The sequence below is a fragment of the Kogia breviceps genome, chromosome 2, assembly GCF_026419965.1.
Source record: "Kogia breviceps isolate mKogBre1 chromosome 2, mKogBre1 haplotype 1, whole genome shotgun sequence".
In the NCBI taxonomy this organism is placed as follows: Eukaryota; Metazoa; Chordata; class Mammalia; order Artiodactyla; family Physeteridae; genus Kogia; species Kogia breviceps.
Genome location: NC_081311.1, coordinates 194,881,595 through 194,900,161, shown reverse-complemented (window position 1 = coordinate 194,900,161; position 18,567 = coordinate 194,881,595). Strand labels below are relative to the sequence as shown.

Genomic DNA, 18,567 nt, shown 5'->3' with positions numbered 1-18,567 from the left:
AATCAGCAGAACGGCTGCCCAGCAGGCCAGGCCACTTGCAGACGTCATTGAATCCCCGCTCTACCTGAGTCTAAGGCAGCAGGGGTGGGTTCTGGCAGAGCCCAGAACTTGGAAAAACCTTGGGTTGAATCTCCCACCCTCCAGCAGTCACTTTGGGGCATTCCTTAACCTCTGCATCTGTCTCCTTTTAGTGGAATGCGAACTTCTGTATGTCCTTCCTGGGGGACCAGTGAGGATGGAACGAGAAAGCGCCTTGTGTTTGGGACCCATGCTGGCCCTCCCTCCCTTCTCCCTTCCCTGTCTCCCTTCCTTCGACCATCCTTCCTAGCCCCGGGAGCACTAGCTTTCGTGGCCAGAGCCTTGAGCCCTGCCTGGGTCAGGGTTCTGGCCAGTGGGAGGATGGAGGACCCCAAAGGGAGTGAGATGTGGGGTGGTCGGGACACTGGGAAGGGACCAGGGCCCCCTCACTCATTGCTGTCCCATCTCCCAGCCCTCCTCTGTCCGTCTGTGCTTGCTTCCTGGGGCTGCAGTAAGAAATGACCACAAACTGGGTGGTAATTTATTCTCCCCCGATTGTAGAGGCCAGAAGCCTGAAATCGGTGTGTTGGCCGTTCTGCCTCTTTCTGCCTCCGGTGGTTCCACTTGTTCTTTGGCTTGAAGCAGCATCACTCCAGCCTCTTCCTGTGTCCTCACACGGACTTATTCCCTGTGCGTCTGCCAGATCTCCCTCTGTACCTCTCCTGTAAGGGCACCTGTCACTGGATTTAGACCCTCAGTCCAGGATGGTCTCCCCACCTTGACATCCTTCACTGACCTCCGCAAGGACCCTTTTGCCAAACAGGTTCACACTCACAGGTGCTGGAGCGCAGCGTGTGGACCCGGCTTTGGGTGGCACACAATTCATCCCTCTACACTGTCCCTTCTGGGCAGCCACCGTGGGCCCCGACCTGAACCCACCCTAAGCTGAGGAACAGCAGAGAGAGATGGGGGAGAGGAAGGTGAGGGTGGTCTCAGGAAGGGTCATGGGTTTGCTTGAGAGCGAGGAAGGAGGGTGAACCAGCAACTACTGCCCTGGCTTCACAGATGACACGTGAGGGAAGGGAGGTCCGGTTAGTTTGCTGTTTCATAGACTCAATAATCAGGTGATAATCATGATAGAGAATGAAGGCGCCTCCAAAAAGCTTATCAGATTATGGATTTCTTTCTCTGTCTTCTTTCTCTCTTTTTCAAAATGAAAATTGCTTTATCGATTACATTATAAAATAAGACCATGAAAGAAACAATATATGCTCATTCTTCAATTTTTAGACAATTGAAAGGGTAAAAAGAAAAGAGTAAAAGTCACCCCCAAACCCCACCCCCTACTGACACCTGTGGTTGACATTATGGCCTGTTTCCTTCCAGACATTTTTCTGGGCGTGTAGAAGTGAGGCCCTTCTACTGCTGACTCTATCACCCATTCCTCACCAGGAAACAGTCCTGAGTCACCCTTAGCAGCTTTCGGGAACCCACCAGATGGCTGGCCCCTCGTGTTTGACCTTGTTCCGTACTTGGACACGAGGCTGTCTCTGGCTCCACTAGTGTGAGCGGGGCAAGCGGTCTCGGCCGCGGATGGCAGAGCCCTTGCCAGCGCAGACCCCGACAGCAGTCTTCTTTCACTTTAAAACCTTTGCATCTGGGGACTTCCCTGGCGGTCCAGTGGTTAGGACTCGGCGCTTTCACTGTAGGGGGCACAGGTGTGATTCCTGGTTGGGGAACTGAGATCCCACAAGCCGTGCATGGCGGCCAAAAAACTAAACTAAAGTAAAACCTTTGCATCTGTCTGAGAGCGGGGGGAGACGAGTCCTGGGTGCTGACCGCTGGCCCTCCTCACGTCCCAGGCCATGTTCGAGCTGGTGACTTCCGAGGCCTCCTACTACAAAAGCCTGAACCTGCTGGTGTCCCACTTCATGGAGAACGAGCGCCTGAAGAAGATCCTGCACCCGTCCGAGGCGCACATCCTCTTCTCCAACGTGCTGGACGTCATGGCCGTCAGCGAGCGGTGAGCCTCCGCCCCGGTCCTCGTGGGGCCCCTTCCTATCCCTCCTCCTCGCCTGGGGCACGTCCGGGGCTGGTGGCACTGCCTGTTACTCTGGCTTCTCTGCTTCTATATGTTTGGAATTTTCTGTAATAAGATATAACTAAATATATAAATCCAGAGATCTCCCAGCAAGGAGGCCCGTTGTGTCCCCCTGGACAAGACGGCTGCCTGCAGGTCCCCCTCGGCCACACAGCTGCTCCGTGTGTCTCCCACAGTCAGGCATATCAGTGGCGGATGTCACGACCTGGTCCGGGGGTGTCCGTGTGAGATGCTCTTTATCCTGACTTCACAAGGCCCTGGCTTGGTGCGTGCGGGGCCCGAGACCCTCTGAGGGCCGACGCAGAGTGCAGTCCTGGATTTACACTTTCTCTTCTCCAGTTGTGTGGTGTTTGCAAGTGTATGGAGGTGGCGATTGGGACTGTACTTTTTTGCCTAAAGAAGGATGGGCTGAGGTTAAGTGGAGGAGGAATAGACATCTATTGACTGATTATTGCAAAGAAGAAATGAACTCCAGTCATTCTGTTAGGATAAAAGATCCAATTACCCTTTTCACTGTAGCCTGGGGAGGTTTGCAGCTAAAAGTGCAGAACTCAGCTTTTTTTTTTTTTTTTTTTTTTTTTTTTTGCGGTACGCGGGCCTCTCACTGTCGCGGCCTCTCCCGTTGTGGAGCACAGGCTCCGGACGCGCAGGCTCGGCGGCCACGGCTCACGGGCCCAGCCGCTCCATGGCACGTGGGATCCTCCCGGACCGGGGCACGAACCCGCGTCCCCTGCATCGGCAGGCGGACTCTCAACCACTGCGCCACCAGGGAGGCCCCAGAACTCAGCTTTTATGAGCTGGTCCGACCCTGCCTGTTCAGATGTGAAATAGCACACGGGCAGCAGCAAACCCACACCCATGTGTGGCTCTCCATGGACCCTCCTGAGTCGGTCCCCATCCACATGGACACCCCACCTTTCCATTTGCAGCCCCCAGATCCTCATGGCAGCCCCCCACCCGGTAGGCTCAGGAAGGTGAGAGGTGACTAAGAGCAGAGCAGCCTTGGAGACCCCTCGGTCTCTGCTGCTCACCCCCACTGGGGGAGGGGTGTCTATTTAGTTGTGTATCTATTTCTATTTTACTATGGAAAATCCCAAACATGCAGAAGTAGAGACACCAGTGTAACGAGCCCACGCTTCAGCATCTAGGTTCACCCACGGATCCTTCTGAAGCAGTTCCCCATCGTCATCTCACTTCAACTGTAAAAGCATCAGTATGGATGTAAAAGATGAGGTCTCTCCCTTTTAAAAATGCTCCTAATGTCACTACCCACCTAAAAAACTGAATAAGTAATTCCGTGATGTGATGGAATGTGCCCCCTCGCTGGGACCTCCTCCTGTCGTGTTGGTTGGTTTGGTGGAGACATGTCCCGAGTCTCCGCAGCCAGCCACCCCTAACCCAGCCGCTGCCCGCTGCAGGTTTCTCTTGGAGCTGGAGCGCCGGATGGAGGAGAACATCGTCATCTCGGACGTGTGTGACATTGTGTACCTCTACGCCGCCGACCACTTCTCCGTCTACATCACCTACGTCAGCAACCAGACCTACCAGGAGAGGACCTACAAGCAGTTGCTGTGAGTATGGCTGGGCGGTGGGGCCATAGCACAGGCATGGCCCCAGCAGCCTCCTCCTCTTGTGCTGACACTGAGCTGTGGTCCCTGGGTCTCTGCTTTCCCAGGACAGCATCCAACTCCGGCACGTTCTGGGGCTTTCGGTGTCACTAGGAAAATGTTGACCCCGGGACAGTCAGCCATGGCGCCCACTGGACCTGTGTCTAGATGGCTGTGCAAAGCTCTGTGAGTTTTAGAAAAGGGAGCTTGAGGCCAAGAGGACAACTCGAGGCCCAAGACGGCAGGAAAGTGGTTTGAACTAGAGACAAGGCAAGGATTGGGGGGAGGGAGTCTTTTTGGTGGTTCTCCAGCAAAGCGCTTGAATTTACTAATCTGCCCATTTTGTAAACTTTCTTGGGGTTTCTGTCGATGAGAGAGTTTTTCATAAACTTGCCTCTTTTGAATTCTTCACATTTCTGTACCACGTTTCAACCACAGTTTAACCAGTGATATGTTCTTAGCACACTGATGGACACCAAAGGACTCTCCGAGTAGTAACCTCTAGACGTTATGCTTCGTTGGGTCCTTCCATCAAGCCGTGTAGTTCACTGGGGATGTTTTAAAGTTTGAGTGTTCAGGGGTTTGGGTGTTTTACATTTGGGGTTTGAAACTGGGATTTGAGGGAATCGGGATACCAGTTTTGAGGACGAACACTGAGAAGACAATCACACAGGAGAACAGGATTCTAGATGTTGCAGTGCCCAGGGGTCCACTGGTGTGGCCCGAGAGAGCAGACTCTCTGGGCCTGAGCGCCGTGTCCCTAACGACGGGCAGTCCAGGGCCCGCGTCTGATCTCCAGCAGTGGTTCCCACTGCTCAGCCCGTCTGTAGACGAGACATCCCCACCTGGCAGGAGTAGCGTAGTTTCTCCCTGCAGCCGTCTCCAGCCTGCTGCCTGCTCCTGTCATTACGTGGGTTTACCTTGCCACCGTTTCCTGCTGGGTAAATCATCGAATTCTGCGTCTGATTCATAGTCTTGGCCACGCAAGGAATTCTTGCCCTCCCACACACAGCATATTTTACTAAGTCTTCATGGGCCTGGCATGTGAAGTCACTATTGTTATTTGACTTGTACACGAACAGTTTATTTTCCATTAAAAAAAATAGAAGAGAAGAAATCGACGCATCTTCTGTGCTTGTGGGCTGTCTGGTTCTTAGGAGGCTGAGGACGGGGAGGAACCCCCTCTGATTTGCGCCTCCCACGAGCCAGAGACCTACTCTCTTGTCTGTGTCCCCAGCCAGGAGAAGGCAGCCTTTCGGGAGCTGATCGCGCAGCTGGAGCTGGACCCCAAGTGCAGGGGGCTGCCCCTCTCCTCCTTCCTCATCCTGCCTTTCCAGAGGATCACGCGCCTCAAGCTGCTGGTCCAGGTACCGGCCTCTCTCCCCTGACACACACTTCTCCTGCTGCAGGCTGTTTCCTTTGGTCGTTCCAGGCTGGCTTTCCATTTCCAGAAGTCCATTTGTTTCACAAATCCTAATTAAGCTCCTACTATGTGCCAAGCAGTGGGGCGGAGGGTGGGGAGATACACACACACACACCAGGAAGTGGTCATGGCTGAGGACGGTGAAACAGAGTGACATGATGGTGGTGACTGCCTGCCCACTGCCAGTTGGGGGATCAGGAAAGACTCTCGGATGAGTGACATTTAAGCTAGGACTTGGCTGACAGCGAGGAGCCATTCATCTGACAGGGAGCTGCTTATGCAAAGGCCCTGGGGCAGCAAGGTTCAGAGACAGGGCGGCCAGCGGTGAGCTGGGGGAACATGATGGGAATGGGTGTGCAGATATGGGCAGAGGCTGATCAGGGGCCTAAGGAGCCAGGTAAGACATTGGGTTCTATCCTCAGTGGGATGGGGAGTCATTCCATCTAGTTGATGCTGGTAAGAGCTCAAAGCAGCTGCCGTGTGGAGGGTGTCGGGCAGGAGGGCAGGAGTGGAGATGGGAGAAGGGGTTAAGGAGCAAAATTCAAGAAAGAAAGGTGGGTTCGTGGAGGTTGGTGGGGGGGAGATCCTGGAGGGAAATCAGTGAACTGAGCTGTGCACTTGCTACTGTGGAGAGAAAGGGAAGGAGACTCTTTGGTTTGAGCAGCTCAGGTGATGGTGCTGTTTCCCGAGATGGGGAAGGCGGGGTTCAGTGTTGGACCAGCTGAGCTTGGGAGGACCTTGAGCCGTTGCATATCCAAGTTTAAAGTCAAAGGGAGAAGTCAGGGTGCGAGCCCTCAGCATCAAGGTGGTATTTAATAGGAGAGACCACCAAGGATGGAGAGAAAGGGGTCCCAAGACTCAGCCTTGGGACATCGTGCCCGAGAAGGAATGCGGCGAGGGAAGAGGCAGTCCAAGAGAGCTGGAGTCGGGGGAGCCTGCAGAGGGTGAGATTTCCCGAAGGGGGGTCTGCAAGAGTCAGGCTCCAAGCAAGACAGGGCGGAAAGCCCTTGTGCCTTCCGCATGCTGGTGGATAGAGGGAACCCCCGAGCCACCAGGCAGATGAAGTGGGTGGTGTGGATCTGGCTGTGGCTCAGAAAGGAATGGGCTGAGATGGTGACCTGTGACCCACAGTTAGGGGAGGTCAGAGGTCAAACAGGCAGGAGGCCAAAGGCCGTGGGCAGCTAGTTCCACAGGAGAAGGGCAGTATCAGAAAGGAGAGGTCGGAGCCTGGGAGGAAGGGGCTCTCGGAGGCCTAGGACCAAAGAAACCCGAGTCAAAAGAAGCCCAGACGGGGCGGTGGGGGGTGGTGCATGGCACGGTGGGAGAAAGCTGGGACCAGCCCAAGTCATAGGACACCGCGACTGAAGGAGTTGCATGTGGATTTTTTAAACTTGGAAACAATGAAACAGAAGACAGTAACATTTCCTAATTATGCAGAGAAAAAAATTTATAGGAAAAGAGTATATAGTGATACATTAAAAACCTTAACTTCTGGATGATAAAAACCAACAAAACTAAGGTCAAGACCTATCTTAATGTTGTCATGAGGAGGACAGTGGCGTGGGGTGGAGGGTGCGAGCAGGGGTCTGAGGTTCAGAGGCAGCGTGTCCGAGGGGTAAATGTGGGCGGGGTGCTCCAGGTAGATCCACCGGTTACCGCAGAAAATAGGGAGGGGCCCACCAGAGAGGAGGCCAGCGTGGAGGGCTTGTGCACCAGGCTGAAGAAGCCACACCATCCTCTGCCTGAGGCCAGGAGCAGGACCCGGTCAGATGGGGTTTATCCCAATGAGAAAAGGTGGGGCCTGAGCCATCCTGTTCGCTGGGAGATGGATTTGGGAGTTGGGGGATGGTTACAGGCAGGGTTGGTGACCCCACGTTGCTGGGGGAGAGGGTAAGGAGGCATCGGAGCTGACCGCGCGATTGCACGTGTCTGGCTTGGCTGGCAGGCAGAGGCGGGGCAGGTGACCGCACAGGGGAGGCTGGGGGCCTGCAGCTGAGGGACGTGCAGCGGCGGGAGGGATCTGGGTCTGGTCTGGAGCTCAGGAGAGAGTGGAAAGGATGCCCAGCATCCTGGTGTCTGGGTGGCAGCAGGTGGCTGGGGACGTTTGTGCCACCACATGGGGCAGCTGGGGGGAGGTGAGCTGTGCTCAGACGCACCCAAACCTCTTCATGGAATGAGAGCAGATCAGAAATATGGGCACGGGGAGAGCCGTGAGGCAGAAACCAACGCAAACATTGTAATTTATAGGCGAAACTCAAGAAAACCCAACTACTGGAAAAAAGACATTTTTATCAATAAGACCAGAGTTAACGAAGCCTCGGGGTCGTTGCTACTTGGCTTCAAACGGCAGTCCCACTGATTCAGCTGCAAACATTGAGCTCACCTCCGGGACAGCCAGCCCTGAGCGATCCTTCCCTCACTGTCGGACCTTGCCCTCCCCCTTCCCCACCGCACTTGGTTGCCCCCTTTGCCGTAAGGAGACTGGGGCTCGGGTTTGGCCCTCGTAAGCTAGTCCTCGTGCAGACCTTGACTCCTGGTTATCATCTTAGAGCCAGGCAAGGCTTGTGTGCGACGCTCGGCCCTGGCTGGTGGAAGGTTCTCCCGCCCCTGTCAGTAACTGGGGGGGGGGGGGGGGGGGGTGCTCTTTGCTCGGGGATGTTGCAGCCACACGAGGCTGTTTGGACCTGTGCAGCAGGGAGGCTACCACTGCCAGAGGGGGCGGAGAGGGGAGGAATGGCTGTACACGATGAGACTAAATGCAGACTTTGCCTGTGCTCAGAACATCCTGAAGAGGGTGGAAGAGAGGTCTGAGCGGGAAGGCACCGCCCTGGATGCCCACAGGGAACTGGAGCTGGTGAGTCGTGCTTTTTCCTCTTTTGCCACATTTCCCAGTCAGCTGTCTTCCTCCTCCAGACCCGCCCTCCCGTCCTGCTCCCTCCTGCACCCGTGTGTCTCCGGAAGATGCAAATTCATTTCAATAGTTGGCAATCCAGAGAAGTCACTGGGTCCAAAAAATGTCTGGTGGGCTTCCTTCTCACCCCAGGCTGCTGACATGCGGGGTGGACCAGGCCGGTTGGGCGCTCTTGACCTGCAGACATGTTCATGGACCCTCCCGCCGACCCCCGCTCTGTGGCCACCCGCAGGCCCAGGCACTCCCCTCAGCAGCCCTCGGAGGCCCCACGCTTGTCCTTACCTGTTTCCAGTGTCAAAAGCCATGGCTCTTGCCTCCTTTGCCACCTCTGAGGCTGGCTCTGGCTCTTCTTGGGCCCTGATGCAGCTCTGCCCTGTGTGCCTCTCCGACGCCCCGATCCCGCCTCTCCCAGCCCTCGAGCTGCACCTCTCCTAACCCCGCGAGAGGACTCCCCAGCCCTGCCAAGCCTGGGCTCTTCCTGCCCAGGAGTGGAGAAAGCATCTCCGCTCCTGATCCTCGGAGAGAAGAGGATCTTCCTGGAAGCTGTTGGCAGAGCAGGGGCTGTGCGGGAGGGGTCAGTGAATGTGTCTGTTCCCACGTGTTTGTCTTAAAGCAGCACTGTCTCGTGTGTTTGGCTCCAGTGTGTCCGCTGGAGCTGTGAGCCCACTCCTGGCAGCCGTGCAGGGGCCACTCTGTCGTGCTGGTGACCCTGAAACGGACGAGAGCCTGGTGTTGGGAAGTCCTTTCCACTTAGCGTACCAGTGGCAGCAGCTTGGTAAAAGGACTAGCCCCAGTGGGCGTCAGGTGGTGGTTCTAAGCCACGTGCAGCCACATGGAGCCACGAGGACTTCGTAGTTTAATGCAGTCTCTTCCCCCCAGTGGCCTCTCCTCGCATCCCTCAATCAGGCCAGTTGGCCTCCAAACTCCTTCTGGCGATTATACCCTTTGGATACTGGGAAAAACAGCACTCCCCTCCCAGCCTAGTTGGGGAAAGGCTGGAGCCTCGAGCAGGCTGGTCCGGGAGGGTCAGTGACCGGCCAGCCAGGCTGCATCTCTCGGGACCCTCTGCCCACCCCTGGAACACACACACCTGATCAAGTGGGAGCTGCATTCTGGCCCCCACTGGGCAGCCGGCCACACTGGGCCCCAAGGGGTCTCAGGGCACCGGCAAGTGTTTTCTGTTTTCAAGTTCTTTTCTGCTTTCATCTCCTTTTCATTTCCCAGGTATACGCTTGCTTCTCATTATTTACCTTTTTTAATAAAGGTGGGTTTTTTTCCCTTAATTTATAAAAATGATGCTGAATACAAACAAATCCACAAACTGTTCATAAGCGAAAAGAAGATGGTAAAGATCAGCAGTTCTCCCGCACCCCACTGCCAACATGCTGGTGGCTGCCCTTCCGGACCCCTTTCCAAACACGCCTGCACACACAATTGTATTCTTTGCAGATGGGCTTGTACTTTATGAGCTGGCTTTTCCCTCCACTTTAGTGCATGTAAAATTATTGCACTTCTTCCTGATTTCAGAGTACAGGGTTATGTGGATTTATGAGCGTTAATCAACCCCCGTTGATGGACATTTAGGTTGAGGACAGTTTTTCTTGCTCTGAACGCCACTGCGGGGGACATCCTAGTATGCACGTCTTTGGGCTCGTTCCTAAGTGCTGCGTGCCTGCTGGGCGCCGGGCCCTGTTCTAGATCCTGTGCAGATACCATCTCTCGGAATGAGTCCCCAGAAGTCCCAGAAAATGTGGTTTCATTCGGTCCCTTGGTACCTGAGTTGCCTCCCAGGAAGGCGGGCGGGGGCTCTGTGCTCCTCCCACAGTGTGTGACGGATCCTGATCCCCAGAGCTTGGGCATTTCCAGTCTGACAGAGGAGAAAGGACGTCTTCTGGTCAAAATTTGCTCTCTTAGGTGACATGAGGGGTCGGCATCGATTTATGTGTTCTCTGGAGTTCATGTCCCAGCAAAGACAAGGCCCTGATTTTCTACACTGAAACTCAGACCCAGTTGAGACTGGCCAGCTGTGGCCTGAGTGGGCTGAAGGAAGTGGTCAGAGGTAGCTGGCTGCGGGTGGCCTGATGTGTCCTCCTTCTCGTCCCAGGTGGTAAAAGCATGCAACGAGGGCGTCAGGAAAATGAGCCGCACGGAGCAAATGATCAGCATTCAGAAGAAGATGGAGTTTAAGATCAAGGTGAGCCCATGCCCAGCCACATGTCCCCGCCCCAGCCCGGCTGTCCTGGAGCATTGGTCACTGGCTGGGCTCGCCGAATGGCTGCCCTTGGGTCTCAGCACAGCATCACCTCCACCGAGGCCTGCCCTGACCCCTTAGCTGAAGGCCCCACCTGCCCCCAGTCACCGGGCCGTCACATTGGCCTAGACCAGGGGTGCCCAACCCCCAAGCCGCGGACCGGTAACAGCCTGCGGTCTGTTAGGAACCGGGCCACACAGCAGGAGGTGAGCCGTGGGTGAGCGAGCGAAGCTTCATCTGTATTTACAGCTGCTCCCCATCGCCCCCCATGGCTCCCCATCGCCCCCCATCGCTAACACTACCGCCTGAACCATCCCCCCGCTCCCTTCCTCTGTAGAAAAGTTGTCTTGCACAAAACCGGGCCCTGGTGCCAGAACGGTTGGGGGCCGCTGGCCTAGACTGTCTCCTGCAGGGAGTCGGGAGCTGCCCGCTCTCACTTGCTGGCTGTGTGGCCTTGTACAGTCAGCTCACATGAGGAATGTGACAGGGACTGCGCCAGGGTTTCTTAAACGTGGGCGACTTGAAAATCTGACACAAGTTACTGACCTTTCCCCCAACTTTGTGTAAAGCTTCAGGCATTAGTGACCCTAAGGGCCCCGAGGGCTTGGGTTTCTGGGGTTTTGGGCACATGAGTGCACGGTACCTGCCGAGGGTCCCTGAGGTCATGCTGGGTTTGGGAGCTGAGCCCCAGCTGAGGACACAGACCTCCGGGCCCCCCACGTAGCTCTTCCTGCAGGCCACGTGCCGGGTGCTGGCTGCTGGGTGCCTGCCCCGGAGCCACAGTGTGGAGACCTGCCGGCCCAGTCTCCTCGCCCTGTGGGACCCAGTTCTCCCCTCTGTCCTGTGAACTTGGCCTCGCCTCTGATCCTGCGTCACACAGTAGTAGGAGGATGACAACACACACACACACACAGGCACCCACGTGTACACACTCACACGTGAGTACAGACACATACAGGACACGTGGACACACAGACGTGAGCACACATACGTAAAAGCACACGCAGATAACAGACAACAGACACACCCCTGCCCACCCAGGCACACGCGCACACGCCCTTGCAGCCCTTGCCCCGCACCCGTCCCTCCCTCCCCCCGCGCCACGCGTGTCCTGGGCCCAGCGCGGGCCTCGCACACCATGACTCGCGGTCATCACTGTAGTGAGAGCGCGAGGGGAGCCTGGGCGGGGAACGCGGGGGGGGCACAGCCGTTCTGACGCCGCCGCCCCCCGCGCAGTCGGTGCCCATCATCTCCCACTCCCGCTGGCTGCTGAAGCAGGGCGAGCTGCAGCAGATGTCAGGCCCCAAGACGTCCCGGACCCTGCGGACCAAGAAACTCTTCCGGGAAATTTACCTCTTCCTCTTCAACGACCTGCTGGTGATCTGCCGGCAGATTCCGGGGTGAGGGCAGGCAGGAGGGCTGGGGAGTCACCACGGCCTGGGGGCGGCGGGCGTGGCGGTGGGAGGTCGCTCTGGCTCCGGGTCCGCTCTGAAGGCCGGGTCCCGCCTGGGCCTTCGGGCAGGTGTATTTCAACGTGCCGAGCTTCCGTTCCCCTTCCTGACTCGTGGGGGCTGCACCGCCAAGGGCGTGGAGCGTCCGGCTCGGCGCCTGGCGCCTGTGGCGGGCCCGGCAGAGCGGCCGCTGCCGTGTCGCGGGTGCTGCCCCCTCGCCCGCCGTGCACGCTGCGGAGCGCGGGGGCTGGGGTGAGGGGGGCCGGCGGTCAGGTGGGCGCTTCCAGAAGCAGGCGAGGAGAGCCAGCGGTGGGACCAGCCCCGTGGGCCGGGTGGAGGCTTCCTGGAAAGCCGAGCCGCCTCCTCGGGACTGACATGCCTCTGCCGCCACCCTCGGTCCCCAGAGACAAGTACCAGGTGTTTGACTCGGCCCCGCGGGGCCTGCTGCGAGTGGAGGAGCTGGAGGACCAGGGCCAGACGCTGGCCAACGTCTTCATCCTGCGGCTGCTCGAGAATGCGGACGACCGGGAGGCCACCTACATGCTGAAGGCGACCTCTCAGTGAGTGCCTAGAGCCGCTGTCGCCCGCCCGGGTGGAGCGAGGCTCCAGGCTCGGCACACCGCCCGCCCCTTTCCTGTCCTTGCTCCCCGCAGGCCCTGCCGGGAGGGTTTCTGTGCAGTGTTAGCGTCAGGGTGCGGGGCGAGCACGTTGCCGGGTGCGCGTGCGTGCGCGTGGGTGCGCGTGCGTGTTTGTGTTCCCTTGGGCGTCAGACGCTGGGTGGGCCCCTCTGTTCTGATGAGTTGTTGTAGAGCCCTTGGGCCCGACCGGCCAGTGAACCACTGTCGCTGTGTGGCCTCAGGCCCACCTGCACCTCTGAGCCGCCAGGCCAGCCGCCCAGCAGCCCCTGTGCGGTGCCCAGCACCCCACAGCCCAGAACTCACAGGTGTTGCCCTGCACATCGCGGTCCAGTTCTGACTGCCTGGGGCAGGGGTGGCGTCAGCCTCTCCCGATTCCACGGACCATGGCTCGGGGCAGCTGGCAGCTGAGGGCTCGCCTCTGGGTTAACTTTGGGGTGTCGTGGGCTCACCCTCACCCACTGACTTTAAAGATGTACCAGGGAGGTTCTATAGCACTCCGCCCCCATCCTGCTGCTGGATTCCGGACCCCGTACACGCTGTCCTGCCACGGCCCTGTGCCAGGCCCGGGACCCAGTGGCCAGCTTGCTGGATGCCTGGCGCAGCAGTTCCCCTCACATGGGGTCCGTTGCTCTGCGGTTGGGGCATTTGTCCTCTTCCCTGTCCCAGGAGCGAGATGAAGCGTTGGATGACTTCGCTGGCCCCCAACCGAAGAACCAAGTTTGTTTCCTTCACGTCCCGGCTGCTGGGTAGGTGGCCCCCTGGGGAGGGGGCACCTGCCTGGTGGGGCAGGGGAGGGTCCAGGGAGCCTCGTGGCGGTCCTGCCTGTCACAGGTGCGTCAGCCTCGGGGGCCTCTGCACTCCGCCTGAAGGGCCTGCGGGGCCACTGGGAAGACTGCTTCGCCGGCCCGGGGATCCCTGGCACCCCAGTGCAAGCTTAGTACCCCAAGGAGGACACGGGTGTGCTTGAGCTTTGCAAACGTTTTAATGGTTAATGAAGAAATAAAAGCCACTGGGTCATAAGTGACAGATACCACAAGGAAACCAAGAAGAATTTGGGCCCAGATGGCAAACGCCAGTGTTCTCTGGGGTGGCCAGCTGTCTGAAAACCTTACCACAAGTGCAGCTGCCTGATAGAGACGCTGCCATCCTGACCGAGCTCACCGAGTCCTGACTGTCCCCAAACTTCTCCGAGGGCCAAGCAGCTCTTTCTGAGGTCTCAATAAGAGCCCCTCAAGCTCAGTGGCCATGGCTCACGGGCCCAGCGGCTCCGCGGCATGTGGGATCTTCCCGGACCGGGGCACGAACCCGCGTCCCCTGCATCGGCGGGCGGACTCGCAACCACTGCTCCACCGGGGAAGCCCTGTATCTACGTACTTTTTGATTAGAACTCCTGGCGCTTTAACGGCCTTTTCTGTGGAGCCAGACACCCCTCCCTGGAATGAGCCCTCGTTCAGTTGCTGCGGGAGTTTGCGTCGTCTCTTGGACAGGCAGCGGGTCCCTGCTAACTGCTGAGGCAGCCGTGGGGGACCAGGGCGGTGCCGTGGTGATGAGGACATGCCCCCCCCTCTCTCCCCACTTCAGACTGCCCCCAGGTCCAGTGTGTGCACCCATACGTGGCCCAGCAGCCGGACGAGCTGACGCTGGAGCTGGCTGACATCCTGAACATCCTGGAGCAGACAGAGGATGGTGAGGCCCCGGGGCGGGTGCGTCTCGCACTCGGGGCGCCCTGTGCCCCCTCCTGGGGCCCTGCCCAGCCCGAGGGATGCAGTGGAGAAGCAGACAGAAGAGCCGGCGGAGAGGCAGGCGGAGCCCAGGGCCTGCTGCCTCTCTGCCCCTGTAGACCATTCGGTCCCTCATGGCTTCCACTGGCTTCTCCTCAGCACAGAGCAGGCCTCTCTCCCAGTGCCTCCGCTCCCCGTCCCCGGAGCTGTGAGGTCCGCCTTGCCCCACTTAGCACGCGGCCCAGCCGGGCACCTGGCTCCGTGTCCCCTTCCCCTCGTCCGGCCCTGGCATCAGCCCCCATCACACTGGGACGGATGATGGCCAGGAGCGCCCTGTCCCCGTATTTGCAACAAGCTTCCAGATGAGCCTGTGACCACCAGGCTTGTAGCCCCACACGGGCCGGAGAGCCACCCGCCGGGGCGCCCGCCCTCTCTTGCTGTTGGCGTCAGTGCCAGAGGTTCACTCCCCTCCCCTGAAAAATGGATTCCTTATTTCTATAAATCCCCAAAAGTGCACAAAGCATCTTCCCCCAACCCAGGTTCCTCCTCTTTTTCAAGACCCTGGCTGGAAAGGCTCAGGTTGGTGACCTCCAGAGAAGGTCACCCTTCCCAAACCCTAGGGGCTCACCCAGCATTGGGAGAACAGTGGTTCCTGCTCTCCCCCTCCCCCCGCAAAATATAAACAGCCTGACACCCCTCCCACGTGGCCTGCAGAAGGCGCGCCCCTGGCCCTCAGGCCCCAGGTCTTAGCCCTGCCCCAGGACCTGCCAGCTGGACCTGCGGTTCGGCCCCCAGGCCCCCAGCAGAGACACTGATATGGGGGTGGGGGGGGTAGAGAGCTAGGGCACTCGGCCAGTTCGTGACGGCCACCCTCGGCTGACCACCCAGCTCCCAGGAGGCTGAGGCTCCGGGAGGGGCTGCCCAACCAGAGGGTGACAGTAGCATTCAAGGCCAGGGGACCACACAGTCAGCTACCACCCCACCGGCCCCTCGGTGCCTCGTGCTTTGGGGGTGGCCCCTGGGGTCTCCTGGCCTCACGTGGGGCAGCCTAGGATGGTTGAGAGCTTGGGAATGGGTTCCAAAGTCAATACATCCGGGACACGCAGTGGTTCTGCCCCTGCCCTGTGCACACGCTGCCCTCCCCGGAAGGGCGGCACGCGCCCAGCTCTTGGGGGATAAACCAGGTCTGGGCATTTCCAGCAGTGCGTCTGAGGGCAGGGGACCTCTGGAAAGGCCGGCTGGACCCCTGCGTCTCCCTTTCCTCTGCTCCCCACACGGGCCGGGGCGAGGCCCAGCCCGCGCCCCTTGGAGAGCTTCTGACCCGCCCCTTCCCCTCCCTACGCAGGGTGGATCTTTGGCGAGCGTCTGCATGACCAGGAGAGAGGCTGGTTCCCCAGCAACATGACTGAGGAGATCTTGAATCCGAAGATTCGGTCCCAGAACCTCAAGGAGTGTTTCCGTGTCCACAAGATGGATGACCCTCAGCGCAGCCAGAATAAGGACCGCAGGAAGCTGGGCAGCCGAAATCGGCAGTGACCCCTGGCCCCCGGCCTGGCCGAGGGGTGTGGGTGGGCGGCCCCCAGCGGACAGCGGAGGGGCTCCGCGGGAAGGCCGGACGCCGCCGCAGGCGGCAGGGTGTGACCTGGGGCGCCTTGGCAGGAGTCGCCTCCACCCCTCGCCCCTGCTACATGGTTAGTGCTCGTGTGTCTTGGCCCCTCGCTCACGAACTGCAGAAAAGGTGCCCACGTCTCTCCTCTGCTGCATTTGTAAATGAAAAAGTGTATTTTAAACAGTGTTACAGCACCTCTTCTTCTTGTCTCTTGGGAGGGACAGCGAGAGGACGGGCATGCTCCAGGGCCCTTCCCAGGCACTGAGAGGCCCCAGACCCAGGGTGTCCCTGGCCAAGGGCAGGTGCAGAGGTGATGATGTCATGACCCCTGCACGTGTCCGCTCCCCTGGAAGCTGTTAGAATCGGCCAGGTGCACAGATGGACCACCCTTGCCCGATGAGCTTGACGAGCGCCCTTTGGTCTCCGACTCAAAGGACTGAGAGACCGACCGCCTCTGTCCACCTCCGCCCCAAGCCTCCGCCAGTCTCTGGCTGCACGGCCAGGCCCGCCTCACGGCCACCAGAGCTTGGCTGAGGGCCCACGCCGCCTTTGGCTCCCTGGCTGGATGTAACTTGTATCTTCTGGCCCCTTCCGGAGCCCAGGTGTTATAAATAAGAAATGACTTGGTCACTGCATCCTGTATGGGTTATGGTTCCGAGAAAAGCAAAAATCATTTCTGGCTGCATTAAAAGAAGCATCATGTATAAAATAAAAGGAAGGTCTACTTTTTATTACCCTCGCGCGCACAAGAATGAGGTGTTTCGGTCTGGCAGCGAGAGAAGAGCCCCCTTCAAGCCCATTGGAGGAGGTGTGTCCCAGCGAAAGGGCTAAGGAGGCTTCCCGTGGAGGAAAAAGCAGCCAGGGTTGGGGCCTCAGGACGGGAGTGGATTTGGACCTCCACTTGTGGAGGGACTCCAGAAACCGAATAAGCTGTTTGAGGCAGTGGGGGACACCCTTCTGCAGGTTGAGAAGGCAGGTTTGAACACTGTGGCACAGAGGTGTCAGTGGGTGGTGGTCCCATAAGGGATCTGACCACCAGGTTTGGGACTGCGGCTTCCCACCTGGCCAGTCACTGGCCTGGGACACTTCCTCCCACCTCCAGAGGCAGCAGCCAGTCACTGGAGGCTGCAGCTGGCCCTCGGAGACACCCGGCTCTGTCCTGGAATGTGGAGGCCCTTGAGTCCCACCCCGCCCAGCCCTGCGTGCCTGTGGCCACGCCCTTTCTGCCAGGCCACACTTAGATTAGAAGCCCAGGATTTAGATCAAGTGGGACGTCGCAGCATCTTCCCACAGGCCACAGCACAGCCCTTGGCGTTCTTGAGACCTCAGACCCTCTGAGAACTGGATGAATCCCTGGAAGATGCATACATATGCAACATGCTGGTCCAACTGGAGAGGGACCCCCCCTGGTCCCAGTGAAGGGCTGATGCTCTTGGGGCCTCCTTGCTGCAACCCCAGGGGAAGTACCTGCACCTGAGTTTCCCAGGAGTGAGGGAACGGGGAGTGGGACCATTTCCGAGCCCCATCTGCTCTCTGCAGGGTGGGGCTGGGGAGGGGAGCCCTTGGTCCTGGCCCTTACCCCGCTTTTCTTTTTTGTAGCTGGGAAACAGCATACTGACTTGGGTCACCCGCTCTAAGGAAAGGCTTCGGCTACTGCAGGTTATGTGTAATAATGTAAACAGTTTCATGAAAACCAGTCAGTTTCATAACAGTCTTTTCTAAGCAGAAACTTAAGCCATGATGTGTTTTGGGGAGTGTGAGTGGGTACCACGTGTGGCTACCTGGCGTATCCAGGAGGAGAAAACAGGTCTTAGCCAGAACAGGTAGTCTGGAGCCCAGAGAAACCAAGGAGGCCAAAACAGTTGCTAGAGACAATGGTGAACAAAAAGGAAAAGCTCACTCCGCCAGCACGCACTCAAAAGGATCCTCTTGTGGCCCAGGTGTTAAGCCATCACTGGGGTTTGCAGACAGCGCCCCCTCTAGGCCTTAGGGTCCTCACTCCAAGGGCCCTTGGAGGATGGGGACAGGACGCAGTTCTAGCTTCTTTCCTGCTGCACCCAGAGCAGGTAAGCCACTATTTTAAACCCCTCTCTCTAAATGATAAAAGTTAGGCTTCCTGGGAAGTATGGAAGACAGAGGGCATGACCAAGGACCCAGTGCCAGGGCCAAGCTGGGGCATGGCACGGCTGGGTGGTTCCTCATTCACCTGCCATAATTTCAGGGTTGAAGTGAAAAGAGATGAGCTTGAAAAGCCTTTTTGTTTTCTTTCTCTAAACAAACATCCGTCCTGCGTGGGGTTGCCCGCTCTGCCAGAGGCTCGGTGAAGCCCCCTGCACAAGCTTACCCAAGCCAGGGGAGAGAGGCGGTCTGGGGCTGTGGGTTGGGGAGCCAGGACAGGGGCCCACAGCACCCGGGCTTCACCCCTCTGCTCATTCGCTCCTTGGGCTCCCCGGGGTAGAGGGGCCCCCAGGGGTCCTGAGGGTGCAGGTCTGGGGCTCAGAGCCCGCAAATAGCGCGCTGGCTGCCAGAGTCAGAAGACGCCCCCCACCCCCAAAGTCACTGGCCTCTGGTTGGGGAGCCGGGACAGCCGAGGGTCCCGCGGATCCCACCATCACCCAGCGAGGCGCAGAAAGCAGGGCGGCGGGCCCGGGACAGGCCGCTGCCTTTCCTGCCCTCGGGGCCTCACGCCGGCCCGCGCTCGCAGCGCTCCAGGGCCGGAGCTGAGAGGACGGCAGAAGGAAGGCCCCGGGCAGTTTGCGGGACGAGCAGGGAGCTGCGGCACGGGCACTCCGCGCTCCCAAGGCCTCGCCGAGAACTCTGCCCAGAGACCTCCGCAA

The 18,567-nt window shown here is 58.7% G+C and overlaps 1 protein-coding gene across 1 annotated transcript in view; it reads left to right on the top strand.

Annotated features, from left to right (window-relative positions):
• Positions 1-16,444, top strand: part of NGEF (neuronal guanine nucleotide exchange factor) — a 43,692-nt gene extending 27,248 nt beyond the window's left edge. Inside the window, exons 4-13 of the mRNA XM_059054388.2 lie at positions 1,881-2,041; positions 3,538-3,690; positions 4,964-5,093; positions 7,929-8,003; positions 10,165-10,254; positions 11,548-11,711; positions 12,167-12,322; positions 13,067-13,146; positions 13,982-14,086; positions 15,467-16,444. Coding sequence (XP_058910371.1) covers positions 1,881-2,041; positions 3,538-3,690; positions 4,964-5,093; positions 7,929-8,003; positions 10,165-10,254; positions 11,548-11,711; positions 12,167-12,322; positions 13,067-13,146; positions 13,982-14,086; positions 15,467-15,657 — 1,305 coding nt within the window. The 3' untranslated portion in view covers positions 15,658-16,444. The remainder of the gene's footprint in view (positions 1-1,880; positions 2,042-3,537; positions 3,691-4,963; positions 5,094-7,928; positions 8,004-10,164; positions 10,255-11,547; positions 11,712-12,166; positions 12,323-13,066; positions 13,147-13,981; positions 14,087-15,466) is intronic.
• The last annotated feature ends 2,123 nt before the right edge of the window (positions 16,445-18,567 follow it).